Source organism: Bos javanicus, chromosome 7, assembly GCF_032452875.1.
Source record: "Bos javanicus breed banteng chromosome 7, ARS-OSU_banteng_1.0, whole genome shotgun sequence".
Lineage (NCBI taxonomy): Eukaryota > Metazoa > Chordata > Mammalia > Artiodactyla > Bovidae > Bos > Bos javanicus.
In genome coordinates this window covers 25,834,889-25,854,154 of record NC_083874.1, presented here as the reverse complement: position 1 = coordinate 25,854,154, position 19,266 = coordinate 25,834,889, and the positions used below count along the sequence as shown (strand labels likewise).

General features: G+C 39.7%; 1 protein-coding gene and 1 long non-coding RNA gene across 6 annotated transcripts in view; one reads left to right on the top strand and one right to left on the bottom strand.

Annotated features, from left to right (window-relative positions):
- The window catches only part of CCDC192 (coiled-coil domain containing 192), a 222,190-nt gene that overhangs the window by 37,156 nt on the left and 165,768 nt on the right, over positions 1-19,266 (top strand). For 4 of the 5 annotated variants that reach the window (XM_061422909.1, XM_061422908.1, XM_061422907.1 and 1 more), the window contains exon 3: positions 1,213-1,320. The exons of the other annotated variant lie outside the window; for it this stretch is intronic. In XM_061422909.1, coding sequence (XP_061278893.1) covers positions 1,213-1,320 — 108 coding nt within the window. The remainder of the gene's footprint in view (positions 1-1,212; positions 1,321-19,266) is intronic. 5 annotated transcript variants of the gene reach the window in all.
- The window catches only part of LOC133250984 (uncharacterized), a 301,920-nt gene that overhangs the window by 239,479 nt on the left and 43,175 nt on the right, over positions 1-19,266 (bottom strand). The window lies entirely within an intron of this gene.

Below are 19,266 nucleotides of genomic sequence, written 5' to 3'. Positions count from 1 at the left end.
ACCCACCAAAGGCTGACCTGGGGGAAAGTATACAGTCTTGTGCGACTTAGGAGCCATGCTCTTTTTTAGACAGAACATTTTTTTGCCCCTCATCCCATGTAGTTTCAGTTTTATTAGAGGTCCATGGCAAGGCTTTAAGGTTCGGAGGATGGTATGAACAATTATAGGAACTGAATGAATGCCTTATTTTTATGGCTGGTTCCATTTACCACCAGATGGCTCTATTGTATCGTCAGGAAATGCACATATGTGTAAAATTGGTGGGCTCCTAGACCAAAGGGAAAATAAAGCAGCAGTTTTTGTTTTTTTTTTTTAATATGTAGGAACACAATTCTTTCTTTACTCTGGAGATAATTGGAAGCAGCTGCAGCAGCCTGAACATTCGCAAGAAAACAGGACATACCCAAGGATATAGGAACATCAGAATCCTAACACCAATGGGGTTTTCCTTTGACATTTCCACAGTGCTGTGTATTTATTAATTAATTGTCTCAATGGCCAAAGAGTAGTCAGGAAGTGCCCTAGCCTTAGTAGTGCTGGTAAGTGATAATTCCATACCAACTTTGCATACTCTTTGCTTGTACATGAGAAACAGCGACTTTAGAACAATTTTGAGAGACAAAGACTACACATCTGGTGATTTGAGTCATATTAGCAATGATCTGGGGATGTATACTCTGATTCTAAACCATGTGGTATCTTTGCTTTAATGGAACGTGTGATAAGAAGGTGATAATCAAAGGAAACAAAAGTTTCCCTGAGTTGAAATGACTAAGATAGGTGAATGTTAAAAAAAAAAAAAAATGTAGGCATACTAGGTGACATCTCTTACTGGGAATGTGAAATTTGGTTTTAACCTCTTGAAAAATATTTATATCAGAAATAAAAGTTTCACATTAACCAAATTTCAACATGGAAAGGTAGAATAAAATATCCATGTTGAAATTTGGTTAATGTGCAACTTTTATTTCTGATATAAATATAGTTGTTCATTGTTCATTAATATGCACTTTTTAACTCTGCCTTTAGACTCTAAACTGTTAAATAACACTATTGTCTTTATAACATTTCATTATTTTATTGCTATGTTGAAGAAGAAAAGGAGATGATCTATGTGAGTTTATTAAGCCTGTCCTTAGTCCACAGAGTTGTTTGAGATGCATGCAGGAAACCACCCATGTCAAAAAGTAATACTTGGTTATTGTTTTAAAGAAAGGGTCCCTGGAAACTGAACAGATGGCGTTTACTTTGGCACAACTCAAGACCTTGGAGATTTGCCTGAAGGAAGCAGAAGAAAAGGCTAAAGTCTTATCCGAACAGGTAATACTTGTCACTGGGACTGGAAATATACGTTCCTCAGTGTGCAATAGAGCGAGGAAAATCTAAATACGTGTTTCAACCTCTGTACCTACTGATACACACACACACACACACAGCATTTCATTCAGTTCAGTTATTACAATAATCACTTTAATCTGTATGGACCTTTTGAGCCTTTAAAACTTCTCTTACGTTTTTGTATTTTGTTTTCATTCACCACAGCCCATGAGCTAGGAAAGCCATCTTTAAGCGAGTAGACTTCTGAAATAAGTGAAACATATTTGTATTATAAACAGATAAAACCTATAGGAAACCCACAGGAGCAACTTTTTCCAATTATGTGAAGAAAGAGAGTTTTTCAAATATTGGCATCCCTCTTAGGTTTTGAAAACCACAGAGGCAAAACAGATAACAGGTGAAGCATAGCTTCATCTGGGCAGTCAGGTAGGTCATCAGCACACGCACCAGGTCTATTTCAGAGACACTGAGCATGAGTATCAGTAAAGCTCAGACCATTTCCTGACACCGTTACGCTTTGCAAACAGTATAGTGTATATGGCACAAATCCTGCTGTTACTCTGGCCCTTCCCCCTGGGGAGAGGGCACTGGGCCAAGAGTCTGGGTCCTCCTACAGGGCTCTGGTGCTCACTGTTGGTGGCAGTCAGTGGAATAAAAAGGAGAGAGACCTTGAAATGTTACATTGATTTATCATGGATTGAGCCATTTTGCTAGTAAATTTTTAGAAACTTTCAAAAAACAATTTTGAGTTTTTAATAACAAGGGTCTATACAGCAAAAGTTGAGTACAATAGAATTTTACAAGAATTTTTGCAGAGACTAGGGGAGAAATGTGTTAAATACAATTAACATGTAATGTAGAAAGTGAAGTGAAGTGCTAGTGGCTAAGTCATGTCCAAATCTTTTGCGACCCCATGAACTGCAGTCTGCCAGGCTTCTCTGTCCACAGGATTTTCCAGGCAAGAATACTGGAGTGTGTAGTCATTCTCTTCTGTAGGGGATCTTCCACCCAGAGATCGAACCTGGGTCTCTTGCATTGCAGGCAGAATATTTACCTTCTGAGCTACCAGGGAACATAGGTAATATAGGGATACGTGCATAAATGGCCTCCATTTTTTTCTACATACCAAAAATGTACTCTCTTACTTTGGAATGTGTTAACTGCTGGCTGCCTAAATGTGATATATGCAACGGGTAACAGGAGCCATCCATCAATTAATGAAACAGTGGTATCCCCAGGCCCAGTCCCACTGGGGAGATTCCATCTCACTCACATGCCTTAACCTGGCTTGCCAACTGGTCTTCTTTTTTAAACCACCCATAAGAAGCAATGGAGAATGAAACAGCAACCCACTTCAGTATTCTTGCCTGGAGAATCCCTTGGACAGAGGAGCCTGGCGGGCTACAGTCCATGGGGTCAGAAGAGTCGGACACAACTTAGCTACTAAGCCATAAAAAGCAAGCTTCAAATTGTGGCAAAATTTGAATTACAAAGATTTTTTATAGTGCTAAACATGAGGTACCATTGCAAAGTATAAAAACCAAGGATTTCAGAGCATGCAGACCTGGAAGAAACTGGTAACAGTGAACTGAGGGCACCCTTGCTGGCATTAGGTTTCACTAAGAAGATGTACTTTTACTTTGTAATTGAATGTCTTTTAATGCTTTTAATAATTTAAATCAGTAAAATTCAACTCACCCATGAAAGTCCTCATCCCTTTTGTTCTTTATAAAATATCTTTATCCAATGCAACTAGTCCCTAATATTTAAGATTCTTAACTAGATGATCCCTTTATGTAACATCAAACACTCAGATACTTCTGTTCAGTGTTTAGCAGATTAATTGTGTAAAATGGAAACTGGATTTCACCATTTCTTTGTAACTACCATGAGTGAGTTACCAGTTAGCTGTTTGGGGAAAGAAAGATATGCAAAGCTTTTCTACCCTAGTAGCTCACAATCAAAAGAATCACAGTAAGGGCTGGAGAGTGAAAATAGGTGTTTGTCTGGCTCCCACATAGACTACAAAATAGCATTAATATGCAGGATCTGTATGTGTTATTTTCCTGAAGTATTGCCCCTGGAGTTGCCAAATTTGTATACAACCAAGGGAATTTAATTGGAAGTTGGCAATGGTGTGAGGCAAAGGAGAACATTACATGTGAAAAACAGCCCATTACAGGCATTTTTAATATTACATTTTTAATTAAGTTGAGTATTTTATTAGATTTGGCTGTCTCCACTGTTGCTGTTGAAACAGGTTAATCAAATGCAGACACTAGTCTCAGAGGATTTACTCCTGAAATTTTTGCTTTCTTCAGTGTTTCCGTTTACTCTTATTCTTGATGAGTTAAAACTGTAACAACATTTGCTTTCCCCCTATTTTTAAATTCAGTAGATATTTTAAAAATGGGATGACAGAAGGACAGGGAAAGGTAAGAGTACCTTTCTTAAAGATGAGAGAGGAGGAGATTTCTGAATGGGACACCTGTCTCAAACAATCAAACGTTTGTCCACTGGGTGCCACTGTCTTCCTTACCAGGCTAGGCCACTTTGTGGTTGCAAAAAGAGAAATTGTCTTTAGTGGTCCAGACAGTGGGGGGTGTGTGTGTGTATGTGGAGTATATTATTCCTGTTTACGTGTATACATATTAAGTCTTCTTTTAAATATCATTAATTTAGGATTTGTCACAAGGAAGGCGGGAACACTAGCTAGCTTTCATTGGTAATCCAGATCATTTTGTCAGCCCTGTGGTTGGACACTGGCCAGATGGGCTGGCCTGGTGGGCTAGAAACAAATGGGGAGAGCAGAGGAAATGTTGAGGACAAAAATTTGTGCTGAAGCTAAGGAGTGGAAGCTTGTGGTACTGTCAACCACTGGGTCCTGCCTCTGAGAAAAGCGTAAACGTTGATGTTATTATAGTTTAATGCTCTTAGCGTTGCACATAGAACCAACCCAGACAGATGCCTCAGAATTTATCTATACTAAGCACGTGAGTCTGAGTGAACTCTGGGAGTTGGTGATGGACAGGGAGGCCTGGCGTGCTACAATTCATGGGGTCGCAAAGAGTTGGACACGACTGAGCGACTGAACTGAACTGAACTGAAGCACTTGTAGGTCCTGGGTCTGTTTACTTAAACTGAATCTTCCTAGGGTCACTTCCAGTAAGACCTCTGCTGGTTCACTATGCAAAAGAAGAAACTTAGAAATAGTGAGGAAGAAAGGAGTTTGTGGCACTTCCTCTGTGAGGTCACACAGAAAACAGACTTCTTTGTTGGTTTCCCTTAGCTAACAATTATTCTTTATTTCTCTTTAGTCATGTCACTAGTGTCAAAAGAAATATGAGATCAGGATAATTTACAATTAGACTTTTAATCCGGGCTGTTCACAGCTCTCAGAAATAAGTTTGCAGCAAGTCAATGGGCCAGAGGGAGAAAGGGACATAAGAATCCACCTCTTGTCCTGGGTAATAATGGTAAGTAATTCAAAACATTGCCAAGTTTTGCTAAAGAAAACACTTACTTAAATTTTCTGTAGGTTACGATCAGTGGGAGGAAAGGTCTGGAAATTAGGTAGTATATAAAAGACTAGAAGGAGGAATGGGAATGAAGGAAAAGACTTAAGGAGGAGAAACGAAGAGTAAAAAGTTTTCAGGAAAAACTCATAAAAGAGCAGGTTTTGCCTGTGTGCTGGTTTCTATCAGCGATGCACATGAGGAAGGACAAAGGAAAGGGCTCAGGGGCTGCAATTTACAACCACACAGGAGCAAAGAAACCCCAAAGCTTTTATGCTAAGAAATTGTCAGGAACAGCCACAGTTTCACAATGGAGCACAGATCCAGAGATCTCAGAGCACAGAGGGACGCCACCGGCCAGTTCCTGAGCTGCTTCCTCTGGCAACAGCGCTGGTCTCGTCTCTCATTCATCATCCGTCTCTGGTTCCCGGCTTTCAGCAGCAGACCCAGGAGAGTTCGGGGTTTGCTTCTGCTCCACTACTTGCTAGCTTTATAACCTTGAGCAGTTCACTTAGTCTCTCTGAGTCAAAGCTATCTTCTGTAGAAGAGGGTAAGCACACTGGTTTCATCGGGCTGTTGTGAGCTTTGAGTGACTGTACCTGGTTCTTAGTAGGTTCTCAATAAATGTTGATTATCTCTACTCCTCATAGTGGTCATAACAGAACTGTGTGAACCTCTGAGTCATGGGCTAATGTGTGTGTGTGTGTAAGTTGGCTCTTTTACTGGCGTCTCTCAGAGTGTTTGAAAGACACACAAATCACAACACAGTGATTTGTGTGTCTTTCAAACACTCTGAGAGACGCCAGTAAAAGAGCTTAAGAATATCAGAGTCTTTCAACCAGGAAAGACCCCATCCCCACCCCAGCTCCTTGGTCCTAGTTGGCTTTTCCACTGCCTCGCTTTCTTTTCTCCTCTTCCTCAGCTCCTTGTTTGGAAAAGGGACTTCTTTATTACTTTAACCTTCTTTCCTTCTGCTTCATTCTGTCCATTCTCTATATGATTTATATATGATTTTCTTCTATGGTTTTGCCCAGATGGGGAGCTGAATGGACAGTGCTGGTACCTGGACTTTCTGGGGTTTCAGGGACAGAAAACTCAGGAGTGGAGAAAATTTGTGATCATTTTCTTACCAAGGAGGTGAATCCAGCAACAATTATGTAGTCAGAATTAGCTTTAGGCATCTTTTGGATACCATACTTAGCAAAATATCAGTTACATGTGGTGTGTGGCATAAAAACCAGTTGGGAAAGAAATGTCATGCTTTGAAGCAAGCGCTTGGAGGTGGGAGGCTTGATGGAGAACTTGACCTTTTTTCCTATTGTTTTTCCCACATAGGAAAAGGATATACACAAGACACAGTAAGGGGCCCTTGATGATCTTTTGGAGCATAAATATAATTTTTCCCCTTTTGTTTTCATAAAGAGAGATTTATTGGCAATACTCAAAACGCAGAGAAATTTCAAAGGAGAATATGGTAGTTTTATTTCTCAACTTTTTCAATAAAGCACATGGGATCCTTTTTTGTACTTAGGAATAGCTAACATGCCAGTTAATTTTTCCCTTACCCGATGAGAGAGACTTTTATGAAAGCTCAAAATAAAATTACTAATAGCAACTTCCTATGTTCTCACTTTTTACTATACTTGGCCAATTATGTTATATTCAAAGGCAGTTTCTTCACTTTTTTCACCTAGAATCTCTCTGCCTGAGGTTACCCTCATCTTAAAGAACATCAGAAGCTACAATGGAGGCAATGCTTGAAAGAGGGCACAGCTGGGGGGTGGTGTCTAAGTTCACATCCTGCACGGGTGCAGGCCCGGTCCCAGACCTCTGCCAAGTATTACCAATGGTAGGCAGAGAGTGGGGGGACTAACATTTACTAAGCACCTATAGTGTTTCAAGTACTGTGCTTAGACTGATAGACATTTCATCTGCCCCACATGAGAACCTTAGGAGGGGCGCTATTATTATAATCCCTGTGAAGAAAACTGAGACTCAAAAGTATGTCATTTTCTCAACACTATGCAGTTAATAAGCAGTGAGGCTGATATTAGAACATGAGTATTTTTAAAATCCAAAGACTCTGTTCTTAAGAACATGTGATCATAGATCAAAGCCATTTAAAGAAGTTTCTTACTCAAGCAGCACTGAACAGAAAGAACTCACCTTGGTTCCCAAACTAGAACCTAGAAAGCTTGTTAGACAGATTGTGGGGTCCCGCCCCCAGAGTATCTGATATGTTCATCTGGCATGGGGGTCAAGAATGTGCATTTCTAACCAGTTCCCACTCTACACTGAAGCTTCAGCCCTAACTCAATCCAAAGGCTGAAGGGAAGCTGTCATCCCTGTTCTGTGTCTCCCAGCTGAACAGTAACTAAGTGAATCAGTTAGGATTAGTCTGGGAAACAACCCAAATAAGAGTGGCCTAAACAAGTAACAGAGTAAGTCTGGCAGCCCTCTGAGGGCTCCGCAGCCCTCCGAGGCCTGAGCTTGGTCTCCATGCATTCAAACATGGCTTCCATCCTCAGGGTCCAAGAGGCACCTGCAGCCATTCATAGAGTCAAGCAGCATGCAGATGGAAAGACCAAGTGCAAAACAGAGATGGACAACTGAGCAGCCTCTTTGAAGAGCTTTTCTCTAATACTTCCCTAATGAATTCTTACTTATGCTTGACCACAGTTATTACCATGGGGGCTAGGAAACATGGATTTTTAGCTGGGTACATTGTCACCCCAAGAGTATGAAGACAGTTTTACTAAGAAGGGGAGAATGGATATTAGGCTGCCAAATATGTCCTTTGCTCATCCAACCCCTTGACAATTCTGTTGCTTTGTCCTGATAACTTCAGTGTTCTTTTGCATGTGAAGATCTGGTTTCCCCATTTGTTGAAGAGACAATGTTTCCCCACTGAATGGTCTTGACAGCCTTGTCAAAAATCAACCATTCATAAATGCAGGACTCTGTGGACTCTCAGTTCAATTCCAATGCTCTGTAACAGTGTGACTTTCAGCAGGTACTTCTGGTTGCAAATCCCAGGTAAATTTTTGAGCTGGAATTAGATTCGATCTTCTTGGTCCTTTACCAATCCTCTCTTTTAGTGTAAGGAGTATCGTGAACCCCTCTGACTTATGGAGTAGTTTCTGGGGATTGAATGAGACATCTAACTGATCTTTTTACCTTTAACACTGAGCAAAGTAAGCAAACCAATAGAAAGACAAAGACTCTAATAACTAAAATTTATTCATCACTGTATATCTCAGGCTGTAAAATAAACTCCATTGTTTGCCTCTTAGTGTTCAATCTGTTTACTTTACATTTAGCAATAGAAAGAACATAGATCTCCAGCAAATTTTTAGATGCCGATTATGTGTATGAGTAGCTAAAAGTGATTTGATGCATACTGAGATTGTCTCAAAAATGTTCTGGTTCTTTTTTCATTGTTTAAATGCAACAGTGGATCCCTTGATGTCAAGTTTATTTGAAATAAGTAATGTGCCCTTGGTAGGAGTATTCATTTCTGCAAACGCTCAGGAATTATGCTTGATATGCCAAGCCGAAATCATGAGTTTTTGTGAATGAGTTTTTGTTTTCCAGTCTGTTTGGAAGTCTACTTTAATGCCACAAAATCACAAACAGCTTGTTTAACTTGGAGAGTCTTTCCTAATCACCATGAAACCTAGTAATTGAGAATTTTGTTAAACAATTTGGTTCTAGTTTATTTTATTACAGAAGATTTCCCCCTTAACACACACACACACACACACACACACGCACCCTTGTATCTAAGCAATCCTTAATTTTAACCCCCTTACTGAATTGTTGCGCATTGACTGGGAACCTCAGAGAATGTAAGAAAAGACTACAAGCTGGTGAAGAGATGTGTTGTTTTGAGTAGAATCAAGCATAATGACAAATGGGCTTCTGTTGTCATTGTTATAGGAGGGACGCATGGATTTCTGGCCTATTACATAACTAAAGATTTCCTTTTGCTTGTAAATGTCAAGATCAAACTGAGGTCAGCTTTAAATAGCTGACCGAGTACTAATAAATGTGACTTTCTTGTCTAAAAAAAAACCAAAGTCCTCTCTCCCTTCTAAGTCTTGGCTCTGCTGATAAGTGCAGGTGTCTTTTTCGCATGGGCATAACCTTCCTTTTCTTCTTAAGACTGTCTCAGTGATGGCAAGCTAACTTTCACTTTGCTTAATCTCTACAAGGAAATTAGTAAATTAGGTGTATAATTTTGTTAAATTATTCATTTATTCATTCAATAAAACATTTGTTGAACACTTAACTGTGAACTAAGCACTCTGCAAGGTACTCCTATGTATTTTAGCCTCCTGTATTTCTCCCACTGGCCCTGGAAATGTGTCTTCCCATTTCGCAAATGATGAGAACCCTTTTGTGGGATTGCAGCCCACTTGTATGCTTTTTCTAGACATTCTCCCTTGATGACTTGCCTTCAGAGCACACAACCTATCAAAAAGAACCAAGTCTTCCTCCTGATCCCGTGTCTGAACTTCCAACTGCCTACTGATGGGTCCACCAAGACTCTAAGAGGCAACTCAAGCCCTACCTGCCTATTAGCTTCCTGTCCCAAATCTGTTGCTGCTCTCACATCCCCTAAGCCAAGGATAGCTGCCCACAGTTCTCTTGTGGCTATATCAGAAATCTGTGCTGCTTTGATTCTCTCCTCTCCTCACCCCACACATCCAAATGCTGCTGCTGCTGCTAAGTCACTTCAGTTGTGCCCAACTCTGTGTGACCCCATAGATGGCAGCCCACCAGGCTCCCCTGTCCCTGGGATTCTCAAGGCAAGAACACTGGAGTGGGTTGCCATTTCCTTCTCCAATGCATGAAAGTGAAAAGTGAAAGTGAAGTCGCTCAGTCGTGTCTAACTCTTAGCAACCCCACGGACTGCAGCCCACCAGGCTCCTCCGTCCATGGGATTTTCCAGGCAAGAGTACTAGAGTGGGGTGCCAGTGCCTTCTCCGCATCCAAATGCTAAGTACTATGAATGATGCCATCTTCTTTTCTCTCTCTCTATCACCACTGCCCTTGTCCAAGCCACCAACTCCAGAAACTTCTCCCTACTTTACTTTCATTGTGGTGCTTATTGATGGCTCCTCAACACTACAGCCAGAGGGAAGATTCTGCAACACAGACCGCATATTTTTCCTTACTTAGATCGTAAATTAGCCCCAATTTACTCTCAGGATCAAACATATACTTCTTAACAAATTTTACAATCCTTTGTGATCTAATCCCCTGTTTGTTTCTCCAGTTTTATGTTACACCACTCCCAGTATATTACTATTACACCCACTTTCAATTTCTTAAAAAGTAGTATATTCGCTATTACCTGTCTCATCTATTAAAAAAAAAAGGCTTTGTTCCTTGTGCACAGTCATGTTTTCCTCTTTTGTGACCCCATGAACTGTAGTTCACTGGCTCCGTTGTCTATGGGATTCCCCAGGCAACAATATTGGAGTGGGTAACCATTTCCTACTCCAGGGGATTTTCCCAACCTAGAGATTGAACCCGAGTCTCCTGCATTGACAGGCAGATTCTTTACCACTAGCATCCCCTGGGAAGCCCCTTGTTCCTCATAGTCAAGTTTTAATTAACTCATCCCTTTCCCTCTGCTTCTGCAGAGAATTGCTCTGCTCTGTTCCCATCACCACCTCTCATTCCCTTTTCTGTTGTCCAACACAATTCAACAAATTTCTCCTTTTGGGTCTTCAATTAGATGGCCACCTACCCCAAAATGTTTTTCTTCCTCTTTCAAGTTTGAGTTAGATGTCCTTACTAGGTGCTCTCATAACCCTTCTCCCATTTTACCACCCCCACCTCTGTCGGTTGTAACTATTTGTCTGTATCTTCCACCACACACATGGAATTGAAGTACAAACAGCACTTCCCTAAGGTCTCAAATCAAGTTAGAATCTATCCATTTGTCTCTCTGATGTCAAAGCTCATGCTCTTTCCATCAAAACATTCAGAGTTGACCTATAGGCAAAGGGGAGACATTAAAGGGTTTGAAGGGTATTCAGATTTGCCTTCAGAGAGAAAATTCAGAGTCTACTGAGAAGAACAGATTTATTAGAAGACCAGAGTCAGGTATATCAGTGTATAGGCTCTTGCAAAAATCCACTTTATAAATGATAAATGCCTATTAGTAGTGAAGAGAAGAAATAAACAAGAAATATTTAGGAGATGGTTTGGTAATTAATTAAATGGAAAAGTAGTATTCAAGACTGATCCCAACCATTGCATCAAAAAAAAAAAAAAAAAAAAAAAACCTAAGGAAGCAATAGACCTGTACTCTAAAAACTAAAAGACACTGATGAAAAAAAAAAAAAGACAATACAAACAGATGGAAAGATTTAACATATGACCCACAGGACATATTTGGAGATTAAATGGATCTTAGGAATCTCTGCCTGGATCCCTAACTTTGTATTTTAAACATCAATTGACTGTACTCTGAAAACTATTAGACACTGATTTAAAAAAAAAAAAAAGATACAAACAGATGGAAAGATTTAACATATTGGATTAGAAGAAAATATTATTAAAATGATACTATCAAAGACAATCTACAGATTCAATGTTCAGTCAATTCAGTTGCTTAGTGGTGTCTGACTCTTGGAGACCCCATGGACTGCAGCATGCCAGGCCTCCCTGTCCATCACCAACTCCCAGAGTTTACTCAAACTCATATCTGTTGAGTCGGTGATGCCATCCAACCATCTCATCCTCTGTCATCCCCTTCTCCTCCCACCTTCAATCTTTCCCAGCATCGGGGTCTTTTCAAATGAATCAGTTCTTTTCATCAGGTGGTCAAAGTATTGGAGTTTCAGCTTTAGCATCAGTCCTTCCAATGAATATTCAGGACTGATTTCCTTTAGGATGGACTGGATCTCCTTGCAGTCCAAGGGACTCTCAAGAGTCTTCTCCAACACCACAGTTCAAAAGCATCAATTCTTTGGTGCTCAACTTTTTTATAGTCCAACTCTCACATCCATACATTTCTGGAAAAACCATAGCTTTGACTAGACTGATTCAATGCAATCCCTATCAAATTACCCATGGCATTTATCACAGAACTAGAAAAAAAATTTAATTTGTATGGAAACACAAAAGGTCCCCCAAAAGCAAAACAATCTTAAGAAAGAAAAACGGAGCTAGAGGATTCATGCTTCCCTCACTTCAGACTATACTTAAAAGCTACAGTAATCAAAACACAAAAACAGACATACAGATCAGTGGAACAGGATAGAAAGCTTAGAAATAAACCCATGCACTTATGGTCAAATAATCTATAACAAAGGAAGCAAGAATATACAATGGAGAAAAGATGGTCTCTTCAAGTAGTGGTGCTGGGAAAACTGGACAGCTACATGTAAAAGATTAAAATTAAAGCGTTCTCTAATACCGTATACAAAATTAAATGCAAAATAGATTAAAGATCTAAATGTACGATGAGATTAATTTCCAAAATATACAAAAGGTCATAGAGCTCAATATCAAAAAAAAAAACAAATAACCCAATTAAAAGAAAAATGAATGAAAGACCTAAGAAGACATTTCTCCAAGGAAGATACACAGATGGACAACAGGTCAACACTATTAATGATTAGAGAAATACAAGTCAAAATTACAAAGAGGTATCACACCAATCAGGATGGGCATTGTCCAAAAGTCTGCAAACAATAAATGCTGGAGAGGACAGGATATAGAGAAAAGAGAGCCCTCTCAAACTGTTGGTGGGAATGCAAACTGGTACAACCACTATGGAGAAAACTAAAAACAAAGTTGCCATATGATCCAGTAATCTTCCTGGGCATGTATCTGAGAAAAACAAAAACTTTAGTTTGAAAATGTACACGCACCCCCATGTTCCTAGCAGCAATATTTCCAATAGCCAATACATGGAAGCAACCTAAATGCCCATCGACAGATGAATGGATAAAGAAGATGTGATAAACACACAAACACACACACGCACAGGAACATTACTCAGCCGTAGAACAGAATGAAATAATGCCATTTGCAGCAACATGAATGGACCTAGAGATTGTCCTACTAAGTTAAATAAGTTGGGCAGAGAAAAATACCATGTGATATCACTTATACTTGGAATCTAAAAAAAAAAAAAATGATGCAAATAAACTTTTTTAAAAAACAGAAATAAACTCATAGACATTGAAAAGTTACATATTCATATGACCCAGAGGACATATTTGGAGATTAAATGGATCTTAGGAATCTCTGCCTGGATCCCTAACTTTAGATTTTAACTATCAATTGGCTTTTTGGTGAATATTTGTATTTTCATTCAGAGTTTAAATAAATGTTTCTTCACTCCTCAGAGTTCCCTGCTTTGCCTTACCCCAACTTGGGGGTATTACGGTTAAATTTGGTCCCTTCCAATTTCAAATGTTGAAGGTCTAACTCCTAGTATCTCAGAACACAATGTTATTAGTCAATATGGTTTTTGCAGATGTAGTTAGTTGAAATGAGGACATGTTGGGGTAGGATAGGCTCCTAATCCAATAAGGCTGCATCCTCATAAAAGTAGAAATTTGGACACAAACATACAGGGAGAAGTCATGTAAAATGAAGCTGTAGAGACCAAAGTCATGCTTCTAGAAGCCAAGGAATACCAAAGATTGCCAGAAGCCAGAAAAGAGACATAGAAGAGATGCTTTATCACAGCCCTTAGAAGGAACTAACCCTACTGACACTTGATTTTGAACTTCTGGCGTCCAAGGCAGTGAGATAATAAATGTATATTTAAGCCACTCAGTCTGTGGTATTCTAACAGCAGCCCCAGCAAACTAAAACAGGGGGTAACCATGCTTCTAAATTATAGACTTGGGAAGTCTATTTTAAGATGTACATAAACCTAGGAATGGCTAGAAATAACTTGTTAAAAGCAGAAATGTTAATAAATGTAAAAGTCTGTTTTGTCTAGGATGGGGGTAGGATGAGGAATTTGTTGTTTGTTTTTAGCTGTAAAACTGAAGAGAGACCAAACCAGTTCTGTGACCTGAAAGTATCTTCAGACACAGGGGTTCTTGCCCATCCACAGGTAGGATAGGTAATTTTTACAGTGCTTGCCTCAGTTATTTATTGCCAAGGAATTTAGTAGCTTGTAGTACTAGTCCAACTCAGCTTGCAAAACTTTTTAGCACAAGCGAAGCCTGTGTTTTTAAATAGTCACTCCTCTCTGTTGCGTGAGTTCTGCAAGGACTGCCAAGACTCAATTTGTTTTTGAGTGGTTTTTGAGTGACACTGGAAACCTCTTCTACAATATTAATTGCTGTGTATGTGGGTGTGGATTGTGAAGGAGATGACTAAGAGAACCAACAAGAGGAGATAAACATAACAATTCACATTACTATGAGGTGGTTTTAATAATTGTCCTCTCCAGGTTCGATGCAGGATACAGGATGCTTGGGGCTGGTGCACTGGGACGACCCAGAGGGATGGTATGGGGAGGGAGGTGGGAGGGGGGTTCAGGAGTGGGAACACGTATACACCCGTGGCAGATTCATGTTGATGTATGGCAAAACCAATACAATATTGTAAAGTAATTAGCCTCCAATTAAAATTAAAAAAAAAGAAAAAAAAATAATTGTCCTCTATGAAGGATTGGGTAGATGGTGAAAGAAAGAGTTTTAAATATACTTGTGGCTTAAACATATGGATGACTGGTTCCATTTATTAAGAAGAGAGAAGTCCTGAGAAGCCATAGAATATGAGGAGTTAATTTTGAATATATTCATCCTTTCTTAAAATTTATTTTATTGAAGTATAGTTGATTTACAATGTTGTGTTAATTTCTGCTATACAATATGATTCAGATATATATGTATATTCTTTCCATATTCCTTTCCATTATAGTATTGCAGGATATTGAACATACTCCCCTATGCAATACAGAAGGACCTTATTGTTTGTCCATTCTATCTATAATACTTTGCATCTGCTAACCCCAAACTCCCCACCCATGCCTCCCTCACCCCTTCTCCCCTTTGGCAGCCACCGGTGTGTCTGTATGTCTGTGGGTCTGTTTCTGTCTTGTAGATAAGTGCGCTTGTGTCACAGTTTAGATTCCACATATAAGTGATGTTACATGGTATCTGTCTTTCTCTTTCTGACTTAGTATAATAATCTCTAGATGCATCCATGTTGCTGCAAATGGCATTATTTCATTCTTTTTTTATGAAGGCATTAATTGTTGGTTGCCTAGTAAGTATTCAAGCACAATATTAAGTAGGTTGTTGGATATATAAGTTAAGTGGTACATGTAGAAAAATTGGGAGCCATAAACAGGTGTATGACTAGTGTTTCAACCATGGCACTTAATGAGATCTGCGAGGACTTTCAGATTTTGATATTTAGAGGAGTGGAAGAAGATGAAAATCTAGCCAAGGGAACTAAGAATCAGGAAGAAATCCGGAGACTCGTGTGCTGGAAGCAGTAAGAAGTCAGTGTTTCATGAGGCATGGCATCCTCAAATGTGTAATATTTTACTGGGCAATTGAAAAAGATTGCCCAAAATGTGTCCATTGTATTTGGAAAAATGAGACTCATAGGCAACCTAGGCACAATCAGTTTTAGTAGAGTAGTGGGGGCAGAGGGCAGAGGCGAAGAACAGAGATTAGGAGAGAGAAATAATCCAGGGTAGCCCTCTTCACAGCCACGGGGAATTTTTTCCCTGTAGCATAAAAAGGAGAGAGGTTAGGAGAGAGAGAGGGAGGGAGGAAGGGAATTCTGAGAATCTAATTTAAGACTCAGAATTTAAGGGTGCCTCTACTTTTCAGTTAAATGAACCAATTAATTATCTTTTTAATGGAAACCAATTTGCATTAGTTTTCTGTAATGTAACTGAAATGGTCTTGACAAATAGAGGAATTAGTGATACACCCAAAACTAAAACATAGTACACCCCCTACCAAAGGCATGCCTTCTAGCCTTTTTCTTGACGGTGACCATGGAAGAAAAGGACAAAGAAAGCTCCCAGAGGTTAGAAACAGAATCAAACAGACCAGAAACCTCCACCTCCACTCATTGCATCACCAGGATAGGCCTCATTATTGCTGAGAGAATGTGATGCTCGCACTGGCCTATGACAACTGTAAATTGTTTCCCTTCCCTGCTCCTTTAAAGGAGAATAATACTGTGATTATCCTGTTTTCCCTGTATTTTAGACGTATTAGGGAGGATGCATTAAAAATTGTCTCATGCCTGTATCATGATGAGGCTCATCTGGATTTGATTCAGAGAGATATACACAAATTGTGAAGCCAGATGTAGGAACTTGACATGACTGTAGGTTGTCTCCTTTCGAGAGGGAAAGTACATTTTGGATTAATGTCGAATAGACACATGGTATTAGGCAGGAACACTTGGGGGAAAGCACATCCTCATGAGCACAAGGATGTAATTGTGCTGAACACAGAGGGTGAATTTTAATTGGCTTCTGTTTTATGTTTACCTTTTCTGGAGAATAGTTCCTTCGGGCTCCAATCTTTTAATAATCCTGGGACCGTCAACCACAATATTCCTTACTAGAAGGAATGGGATTGAAGCACATGACCTAGGTCCAAACAGTTACGAGATCCCATTTTCCTGACCATAAAGATCTACCCAGGAGTGGCCATATGAACACAGGTGGGGCAAATACAGTTCTTTTCCATCTTGTTACCGGAGGACACGCTGTTTTACTATTGAGGACCTGAACCTGGAAGGTGACAGGTAGCATCTTCCCCAATGTGTGAAGAAGGCTTGTCTGCCCTGGGAAATCATGAAGCCAACACATAGGAACACTACCAAGATGGAGAGGTAAAAAGAGAGCACTATGATTTCTTTGGAGTCTGTGGAAGTTGCGAATGAAACAGAAATCTACTGATTCCCCAGTTATATAAGCCAATAATTTTTTTTTTCCTTCAGAAAATAAAAAAGAGTGAGAAGACTGTAAGAAAGTGATAACAGTGTGGGTAGACAATCATCTTAAGAAGCTTGAGTGCAAATCAAAACCACTATGAGGTACCATTTCACGCCAGTCAGAATGGCTGCAATCCAAAAGTCTACAAGCAATAAGTGCTGGAGAGGGTGTGGAGAAAAGGGAACCCTCTTACACTGTTGGTGGGAATGCAAACTAGTACAGCCACTATGGAGAACAGTGTGGAGATTCCTTAAAAAACTGGAAATAGAACTGCCTTATGATCCAGCAATCCCACTGCTGGGCATACACACTGAGGAAACCAGAAGGGAAAGAGACACGTGTACCCCAATGTTCATCGCAGCACTGTTTATAATAGCCAGGACATGGAAGCAACCTAGATGCCCATCAGCAGATGAATGGATAAGAAAGCTGTGGTACATATACACAATGGAGTATTACTCAGCCATTAAAAAGAATACATTTGAATCAGTTCTAATGAGGTGGATGAAACTGGAGCCTATTATACAGAGTGAAGTAAGCCAGAAGGAAAAACACCAATACAGTATACTAACACATATATATGGAATTTAGAAAGATGGTAACGATAACCCTGTATACGAGACAGCAAAAGAGACACTGATGTATAGAACAGGCTTATGGACTCTGTGGGAGAGGGAGAGGGCGGGAAGATTTGGGAGAATGGCATTGAAACATGTGAAATGTCATGTATGAAACGAGATGCCAGTCCAGGTTCAATGCACGATGCTGGATGCTTGGGGCTGGTGCACTGGGACGACCCAGAGGGATGGTATGGGGAGGGAGGAGGGAGGAGGGTTCAGGATGGGGAACACATGAGAAATAAAGGAATAAAAAATTAAAAAAAAAAAAAGAAGCTTGAGTGGGAAAAGCAGCATAGAAATGGGATGATGATTAGAGGAGGAGCTGGGGGAGAGTTCAACAGACAGCTTTTGTTTATCGCAGTTATTATGACATGTTTATACGCTGAGCAGAATCATCCAGAAAGGGTAATAGTGAGAAAGAGCATGCAGAAATGGAAGGGGACTGGGAGGCTGTGGAAATTACAGGAGCAAAGGCTTTTGACAGATTAGAGAAGATGAGATTCAAAGCCAAGTGAAAGGACTGGCCTTTGATAGAAGAAAGCTTCTCCATTTGTTAAGTAAGGGTGCTTTTTCCTTCAACAGAAACCCAATTAAAGTAATATGTTAAGGCCAGCTATCATCGCACATAAAAGTAAGTCCAGAGATGGAGCAGTTCCAGCATTTGCTAATTCAACAACTCAAGAATGTCAACAAAAACACAGGTGTTACCTATCCTTTGCTCTCCCATCCTCAGTGTTGACTGTCTTACACAGTAACTGCAACAATTCCAAGCATTATATGCAGTCAGAACATCCTGCAAAAAAAGAGATGTTCTTCGTCCTGTATATCTTTAAAAAAAAATCTGGTCAAGAGCCTTTTCCTCAAGGCTCAAGGGGCCTCTACTGGATTGCAGGCTCATGCCTAAAATAATCTTTTATACCTGGGAACGGAGCCCAACAGGGCTGGCTGAGCAACAGTGATTCATTTGCTGGAAATGGACAAGACCAAGCTTCCCTAAACACATGGCTGCTGGCTAATCCAAATTGGGTGTCTGGTAGAAAGGGATAAATGGGGAGACGGTCATTGGGAAAGAGATTAGTAGAGTCTGCTGCAGGAAGGTTTATATATTGGCTGATGAGAAAGTGAGGGAATAGCCATCTGGCAGCCTCTATTTTTTTTTCAGTGAATTATTGATGAGGTGATCATTTGGGATGAAGGTGGAATTTTGATGAGAAAGAAAGTATGAAATGATATTTGAGGAAAGAGCGGAGAATAATAAATAGTTTTCTCAGAGAGGAAGAATGCATATTTCCCAATAGGAAAATATAGTATTTTGATGTCAGAGGAGTATTGAGTACCTATGTGAACTTTGAGTTCATTCATCCAAAATTGAACAGTGAAATGGACATAATGATGACAATTTTCTTAACCATTTTCACCAATCAGAAACTCATTTTCTTTTAAAGGAGGTGAAATTCACATAAATACAATTAACCATTTTTAAATAGATACAGTTCAGTGGCATTTAGTGTGTTCACAATGTTGTATAACCACAACCTGTCTTGAGTTTCAACATTTTTCTCCATCCCAGAAGAATAATTACTTCCTACCCATTAAGTAATGATTCCCCATAATCCCTTCTACCTATCTCCTGACAACCAACCACTAATCTGCTTCTGTCTCTATGGGCTTATCTATTCTGGGTATTTCCTACAAAAGGAATCATACAACATGTGATCTTTTGTGTCTGGTTTCCTCCTGTTAGCAAAATCTTTTCCATATTCATTCAAGTTGTAGCAAGTATCAATAATGCATTCCTTTTTATGATTGAATAATATTTTTCATTGTATGTATACAA